The following is an 8569-nucleotide window of genomic DNA, read 5'->3' as shown; positions in this document are numbered from 1 at the left end:
AAAAATAAAAATATTAGGAAAATGGCTTTCTCAGAAAGAAAAATTGAGAAAATTTCCCTACTGCTTAGCTGGAAATAAATGCTCGGAATATTGAACTCGCGGCATCATCAGGGTATGTTGTGCTGCTCTTTCAAATTACTGTCAGTGCTGTGTAAAGAACCACACACCCTGGGATGAGGAGGTCCCTCCTGTGGGGCTGCCTGGTTGGGAGGGGACCTTTGGCTTCCACCAACTCAAGGGACAGGGACATGCTCTGCCTGGGGACTGCACTGTACTTCCACTGCAAATGCCGAGTAGTCTCCTGGTTAACCCTGATGGGGCCGTGCTGTGGTTTGAATATCTGATGGCTCAGTACAGGGGACACTGAGATACTGGTAGCTCCCAGGAATGGACCAGTAAAGAGGAAAGGAAAATAAACTTCTTAGTTTCAAACACATTTCTGAGCATGAACCACATGCATGCCATATGTCTGTGCACTGTGCAAGTGCACGTTTGTGTGTAACCTGTAACCCATGTGCTTGAATTCAGTTAGTATTAGCGAGCACTTGTGCACAAGGTGTGAATGTGCAGGCGTTGTGCACGTGCTTTGGGCTGTGCTGCAGCTTGGGGCTTGGGCTGTGTGCTCTGGAAGCTCTTGGTGTGAGTTCATGGCTTTGTGGCTGCGGTGAATAGATGGGAGTAAATGGATGGATGGGAATGTGTGGATGGGACGGGGGCAGAGCCTCATTCTGTTATTCTTTAAAATGTGCAAATAAGGAAAAGAGGCAGCAGCTGATCTACGTATCCCTGCAGTTTTTTTACCTTTTGTGCAAGAATTATCTTGTTGGGGAAAGTTTCCACCCCCAGTAGGTGAAGCATGTGCTGCTGTCTGAAGTTCACTAAGCTGAAGATGAAAGATAAAGGCTCTGAATTCAATTCAAAGTGTCGATATGTAACTTCGTAACAAATGAAACATTTTTCAATTAGTGGTAATATGAAACAAAAGAGTGGGAAATAGAAATGGCAATCTTTTTAGGTGACCTGAAGGCCATTTCCAAGAGGCACTGTGCATTAACCAAACAGTGAACATTTTTACATCACTATTTTCCCCTGTGCCCATAATAGCATAAAATAAAAAGATTTTAGATAAGATTTCATTCAGTGAATCAATTGTGAAACCACACAGAGCCTTAGTGGGCATTCAGTCCTCAATCTAATGGAAATTTTTACGAGGATGTCGATGCTAAGTTGATTCCTATAGCGGAAAGCACATACAAAGGATCCGATTACAGCTGGAAACCTTTTGCTTTCTAAGAGACGTTATTAACCCCTCAAGCACTGAATATGCAAAGGGTTAGTGAAAAGTTTGCTGATGAACTGGATGCTGGCTTATATTTCATTGCTTCCCCCCTGCCCCTGTAAGCTCATTTTTCCTCTTTCCTTCTGTGAATAGAAAATAACACCTGACGCTTGTGGTAATTAACAGCCATAGCGAAGCATGCAGCAAGCATATTGGATCCTAGAGGGAAGCCAGAAGTTCTATTAACTGTAGGAAGTGTCTACCTATATGTTTGTAACCTTAAAAGGGTATCGTGAAAATGGTCAGCAAAGATAAAGTACTTGTTAGGTCTTATGTCATGGAGTCCTCAGTGTCTGGGGAATTTATAAGGTAGAAATAGAACCAGAAGCAGCAAAAATTCAGGGAGAGAAGGAAGGGTCATAGCATCACCTCCTGGAACCTGTGCCAAAGCACCACTGGGCACACTGGGCTCCTGAGGTCTGGCCTCGAGGCCAATTCCGGGGCAGTGACTGCCAGGTCAGGGGTGTCCCCTGGTTACGGCTCTCCCCTCTGTTGTGTGAGCAGCAGAAAACTTCACTGTGGGTTTTAAAGCAATATGCTTGGAGCCTGGATGTGCAGGTTTCGAGTTCTACTGTTACAAGCCCATAGGCAGCTTTTCCTATTTTATATTAAAATGTTCATTACTTCATTGACAGTACAGAAGCAGTCTGTCTGCTGAAGTCTCAGATGTGTGCCTCCTGCTGTGAGTGACAAGCACAGCTCAGGAGCTGATCTCCAGCAAAGGGCTCACAAGAGAGACGACTGCGAGGTGTTTGTCCCAGGTCTGCACACACCATGTACATAGATATGAGTCACTGTCCCTAAACGTGTGTCTTACCCAGAAATGAAAAAGTAAAAACGTGTGGCTGGTTCTATGAGCAAACTCAGTGCTATTCCCACCAGTGGTCAGGTCGTACTTGGTGTTGTAGCAGTATATCTGATTCATGGCAGGGAGAGACCATGGCAGAAGTGTTTATGAACTTATCTCCTAACTGAGACCCAAGAGATGGAAGACCAGCCACAAGCTTCGGAAATGCATCTGGATTTCAAATGCTCCAAAGTTCAGGGAACATTTATTTTCTAAAAGCGTGGTGATGCAGTGGCACAGCTGCCCAGGGAGGTGGTGGGATCACCGTCCCTGGAGGTGTTCAAGAACCATGGGGATGTGGCACTTGGGGATGTGGTTGGTTGGCATGGTGGGATGGACTGAGGTTGGACTTGGTGATCCTAGAGGTCTTTTCCAACCTTAATGATTCTATGAAAAATTTCCTATGAACAATACATGCCTACCCAAAACACAGCCCTATGGTTGGCTTTGTCCTCATCACCCATGGTGCTGGAGAGGAGGGAAGCTGGCATGTGAGCTCATTTTCTTCCATGGGGACTTGTTGATCTCTTATTTCCCACCCCTGCATTTCTTTTCCTTGTCTGAGTCATGCGTTTTGGGTCCACTTATGCTTCTGTCACTGAAATGTAAGCAATCTTCAGTTTAGCATGTACCTATGAACCTCATTTTTCTGTTCAAAATGGCTTGCTGAGATTTTATGCCAAGCCACTCTTCCAGCTTAATTGGGCCAGCTTACATGGCCCAGCGTTTGCTGTTTTAAGCTTTAACAGTGCTGTCCTTACTTGGGTGCACCAGCAGCATCAAAGTCTCTGTCAACACTCAATAAATAAGATAGCGCACAGACTGTAACTTTTAACGATAAATGCTGCCCGTATCCTGTGATATGCTTTCTGGGGGGAGCGATGAAGCATATTGCCATTGTATCCAAGGTGTGACTATCCTGCAACTAAGAGCTGCTATATTTAGGAGGCAGACAACTGCAGCAGCGATGGGGAGTGCTGAGGTGGCTGTAACTGATACGCCAAAATGGAGGTCAGTAATTTGACCTTTCTGCTCAGCAGCCAAACAGCTGAGCCTTGTTGTTGTCTTCTTAGACTAATTACATGAGCAGAAGAGCTGATGCTTGCTTAGAAATGCTCTAAACAAATTGCTATAAATTATTTGTTTTAAGGAAAAAGTATTGATAACAACAATGCTATGTTCCTCATGTGCGAGACAGACCTCAGTGTTTCTGTTGAGGGGTCATGCGTGGCTGTTACTTTCTTCATGTTTTTACTGTGGGGAAATGCTAAAAATGAAGATTTCCAAGTAAATATTGTCTTTCAGATATTCTTTGAATATTCTCAGTAACACCATGAAACAATCTACTTGAATTGAAATGTGTTGCATGAAGTCAAACGGCTTTGATTTTTCTGCCCAGTTTTAGATTGAGACACATTTGTTAGAATTTGGATTTTTCAAGCAAAACATCAAAAGTAGTTCTGGTAATAATCATAATAAATAATAGGAAAATATCTTTCTGACATTGCCCAGTCCCAAAACTTCTTCAAGTGATTGGAAGGGTGTTTGGGATCGCAACAGACATAAGAAGCAGTTAAACATCCCTAGCAAGCTCCTAATGAGGATGGTCTGCAGCTGTGCAGCCTTAGGGCTGCAGCTTATGGTAGCAGAGGCAAAATGGGAGAGCAGCTTACTCGTTGTTTAGGTGGCCTGGTCACTCCTTCAGCGTCCTTGAAAGAGGTGGTGGGGATATTTCTCAATATTTTGCTTTTATATGCATCTGAATGAATCCACTGCTGAAGTGATGAACACTTAATTTCAGTAGGGTTCTAGATATGATTTTGAGAACAGGAGAATCTCATACTTAGCTATTCTACCCTGCACCATCCTCAGCCTCGAACATGATTCAGGTGCATGGACACAAGTAAGCAGATCCAAACAGCAAAACCCAAGGGTGATAGGTGTAGGAGGATCACACATGCGATTTCAGAAGAAATATCTGCTCTGCTTCCATCACATGTTTGGTACGTTGACTTTTCACATTGCTGGATTTCTTACTGGACTTGTCTGTCCTGTGCTTTGAACAAACTTTGGCTCTAACGTTGTACAGTGCACCTTGTGCTGCAGCTTCACTGTCATTAATTGTCCTGCGTGAGCGTTGCTTTGTTGAGCTGCCAAGGTATGTAGAATATAACACACTGAGCTTGTTTTCTTTTCCTACTCTCCTGGCCCTGAGCCAAAGAAATGCCTTCACCTCATCACCTGCAGCTCTCCCTTCCAATATCTCTCATTTTAAATTAACCCTTACATTTTCTCTCTCAGTCATGGCAGCAGCTCTAGCACTTCAGAGAGATGGTTTGTCAGTGCTAGGCAAGGACTTGTGCCTCCAGATGTCAGTGTCTCTTAGCTTCCTTTCTGCTGCATGTGCATAGGTGAAAAGCTGGTTCCCAATGGGTTTTACAGGGACAAATATTGGGCTGGGAGAAACTACACAGAATAGCAGCCCAAGTGATGTCTAGGTGCAGGGGTGAGGAGGGTCATGCATCTGCTATACGATTACAACATGTCTTCAGCATGATCTGACAAACGCTATTTAAAGAGAACTGCATTAAAGGGTGAAACCTGTCCTATCCATTTAGGGCCAAGACTCTGCCATGGGACAGCTGAGCAAAGCTCACAAGGACTCCTTTCTCTTGTCAGACTCAGGTTGCATAGAGGTGGTATCAGAGATACACAGACCAAAAGTGAGACAACCAACAACTTGTGGATGATAGACGCAATCACGGATTTAATCTCAGTAACAGCACGTTCTGTTGGTGCCTGGATTCCTGTTCCATAGAGTGGATCAGATGCTAAGAGCTGGGCTTCAACAGGGATATTGCTAGCAGAGACCATGCTCTGCCCCATCCTTGGAATATTTCCGCCTGATTCCAGGATTGTTGTGAGCCTGGGGTGGGCACAAATGGAGCCAGAGCTCAATGTATCTCCTGTCTATACACACTAGCACTTCATCTCCCTACTTGATAATCCTGGCAAAAGTCTTGCAGTGAATGGAGAGTGTACTACTGGTGGCTATGCTGAGTTAGAATTTTAATGCAGGCATCCAGGGCTGGCTGGATTGAACGTGGGTTTGGAAAGTTTTTCTGTACCATGCTGGGCAGATATATGTTTGGATTCTCTCCTTGTTTATGTATTTTTCTTGGCCCCTGCAATCGCGTCTGCATTGTGATTAAAAAGTATTTAATTAACATACAAAAATAAAATTAAAAAGTGTAATAGTTATTGTAAAAATAAAACTGTACCAAACCACTCAGGCAAACAGCACCCTGGGGAGTTGGTAAGCTTGGAAAAGCTGGAAAAATACGACTACAACTGTAACAAGTTCTCCTGAGAGGGGTACAACAGGCTAGAAAAATACAACCCACCATCTACTGCAGCCAGCAGCCACAGTGAGGGCACAGCAGCAGGGAAAATGAACCACACACCCAGTGCTAAAGCAAGAGAAGTGCCTTCCCCCTGCGTGCCACCAAGCCTACAAGCACAACCAGCTGGCAAAGCCAATGTGGAGTCATGATGACAGGGGATGTGGCCTTTCTGCTCTTTTTCTTGCTCACTCAGGTGCCAGAAGAGCATAGTGGGCCCAGGATGCAGACCACAGTTCTTACATTCCAGTAGCTCTTCACTGCGTTCTTGTATTCTTTCTTTCTTTTTTGTTTTTTTTCTTAAACACAAACAGTAGAAGTTCTTCCTTTTCTGTCCTGGCAGAATGTGGGATTAAAATGCTTTGAACAGAATTAGTAAGTGAGTATGGGAAACAGAGAAGGGCTTAGAGCAGGAAGCCCAGTTCAGGGAGATGGGCTTTGCAATTAGTCCTGCATGCTGTGAGGCCAGGCCTTGTCATTATCTCTCCAAGACCATGGTCTCATCTTGAGCTCTTTGAAAGCCCATCCCGGGAGGAGCTGGGCAGTGAGGTGGGGGCTGAGCATGGGTCAGGGACCCCTTCTGAGGGCAGAAAAATCATAGAATCACTGAGGTTGGAAAAGATCTGTAAGATCATCTAGCCCAACTGTCCACCTACTCCCAATACTGCCCACTGACCTTGTCCCTAAGTACCACATCAGAGAACTCTGCTGTGCCCAGATATGCTCCTGTCATGTGATGTCTTCTGGCCCTTCATAGTGCCTCCAGGTTCACTCATGCACCAGCATATCTTTCTCAATGGAGTGATTTAAACCTCTCTAAGTCCTGAATACATAAACTCTTCTAAATTGCTATAGTCACATTTTTACTCCCCTTAAAAAGCAAGTGTAAATTCCTCGTGGCCAGCCACTTTTTATGGATCCCTTCAGTGCTTTTCTGAGTTGCAAGGTCCTTGGGCCCCAGCCATGAATATCAGGTTTGCAGCAACTGAATTATTTTCATGATTAAAGATAGTAAAGGGTTTACAGGCTCTTTTTCATACAATTCTCTCTTGGTTGCAGTTGTCTTGAGCTCTGTTGTATTTCACAGAAAATGAGATGGGAGTTCATGCCAAAGCTAAAGGTTCATTTCAAAACCACAGTAGAATTGTGAATATTATGATATAAATTAGGCTTTGTTTTCTGCTGATAGCTCTGGTAGCAGAGTGCCTCACCCACACCTGGGAGCAGACTGTAACATGAACAATTTGTCTTCCAGAAGAACTGAATTTAATGCATCTTTTCTCTTCAAAAAGAGACATCACTTATTCATGCCCACTTGTCCCCACCATGTGCACTGGAGATTGTTATATTTTGCATGTTTTTTCACAAAAGTCCTCAGACATTAGTTTATTTTACAAACTTCTTCAGGCTGGGATGCTGCTGCTGGAAGAAGTCTCAAGGAGCATCTCCTTGGTGGCTGAGTACAGAACAAATAAAAATGGATGAATGGATGTTTGTTGTGACAGAAACTCTTGGTGGTTAATGTTGTCCCTGACAGTATTTATCCCTGCAGTGCTGGGTGTTTGCTGATTCTGTTCCAGTCTGGAAGCTGGTCTAACACATGCTGGAGAGGAAATAGCCAAAGCCCTGTCGTCCTGTGGGGTTTCCCTCTTGGCATCGCTCTTATGGGCGCTGAGCTAGTTATGGAAGCCCTGGAAAATCATCCTTCAGACGGAGCTGCATCCTCTCCAGACAGGTGCTATATTTGGCCTTCCTACTCCATGCTACTAGAAAGCAGAGATTTATGAGCCAACTCAGTGATATATGGCATTTGGTTCTGGTTCTGATGGCTTGCGGGATCCTGGACCTTAGATTGTTTCTAATCCTTTGGCCTAGCAATGCTGCGCTGGCATGGCTCCAGGGCAGAATTTAGCAAGTTCTGCAGCTCAAGTCAGTAGAACTTTTTAACTACTGACAAATGTGATCTTCCTCTGCTCCTTACCCTTGAGCTGTCTCCATTTATTTTCCTGTCACTGAAATCCATCATTACTCCTGGTTCAAGCTGTTCACAAACCTTGCTGAATTTCTGCAGCCATTTCTTTTCTTCAGGCTGAAACTTTGGTCTGGCCTTATAATTATAGCATTATTAATGTATTTTTATCATTGTTAATTATTTTTACATGCTGAAATTGATTCAATATGCCTGGAGCTGCCATGCTAGAACATGCCTTGATTCTCTTCCAAGCTGGAGCCCTTGCACACCGAACGTGGAGAGTTCCAATGGCTTTAAATCATTCCAAACCTCACCAAGTGATTTAAGTTATTGGACTACATTCAAGTTTTTATAAGCCCTCGAATGTGAACCCTGCTTGGATTCTGGGTATGTACAGTGCAGCGGGATCTAAAATGATTTGAGTGCCTGAGATATTTTCTAAGCCCTGTATGGCTGGGGAATAATCAAACTTGCTGGGCAGTGCACTGTGCAGGGACCTCATATGATGGTAATTCACATTTTAAAGATGCTTCTAATTCTTTTAAATTCAAACATTCCTACTTCATTTAAGGGACTTTGATTAGAGCATGCTGTGTGGCTTGGAGGATCAGCAGTACAATGCATTTCACCCCTGGGCTGATGAATTGACTCCTGCTGAAGATGGACATCAAGGCAAGCCATCAACAGCAAGGCTGTGGTCACAGGCCAGCAGTTGTGCCAGGAGCCAGGGTGCTGAGCAGTGGGCTGAACCCCCCTCGAATCTCCAGATGAGGTCTTAAACCAGATGGTGTCCATCTTGCTCTTCCTGCAATATCATAGAATTGTTAAGATTCGAAAAGACCTCTAAGATCCCCATGTCCATACCCAGCCCACCCCACCATGCCCTCTAGCCATGTCCTTCCTTGCTACATCTCCACAGTTCTTGAACACCTCCAGGGACAGTGACCCCACCACCTCCCTGGGCAGCTGTGCCAGTGCCTGACCACTCTCTGAGAGAAGAAAATTTTCCT

At 44.4% G+C, this 8569-nt stretch overlaps 1 protein-coding gene across 1 annotated transcript in view; it reads right to left on the bottom strand.

Annotated features, from left to right (window-relative positions):
• Positions 1 to 5072, bottom strand: part of SLC2A10 (solute carrier family 2 member 10) — a 12085-nt gene extending 7013 nt beyond the window's left edge. Inside the window, exon 1 of the mRNA XM_010722517.2 lies at positions 4905 to 5072. Coding sequence (XP_010720819.1) covers positions 4905 to 5072 — 168 coding nt within the window. The remainder of the gene's footprint in view (positions 1 to 4904) is intronic.
• Between the last annotated feature and the right edge of the window lie 3497 nt (positions 5073 to 8569).

The sequence above is a fragment of the Meleagris gallopavo genome, chromosome 22, assembly GCF_000146605.3.
Source record: "Meleagris gallopavo isolate NT-WF06-2002-E0010 breed Aviagen turkey brand Nicholas breeding stock chromosome 22, Turkey_5.1, whole genome shotgun sequence".
In the NCBI taxonomy this organism is placed as follows: domain Eukaryota; kingdom Metazoa; phylum Chordata; class Aves; order Galliformes; family Phasianidae; genus Meleagris; species Meleagris gallopavo.
This window is presented reverse-complemented; position numbering and strand designations above follow the sequence as displayed.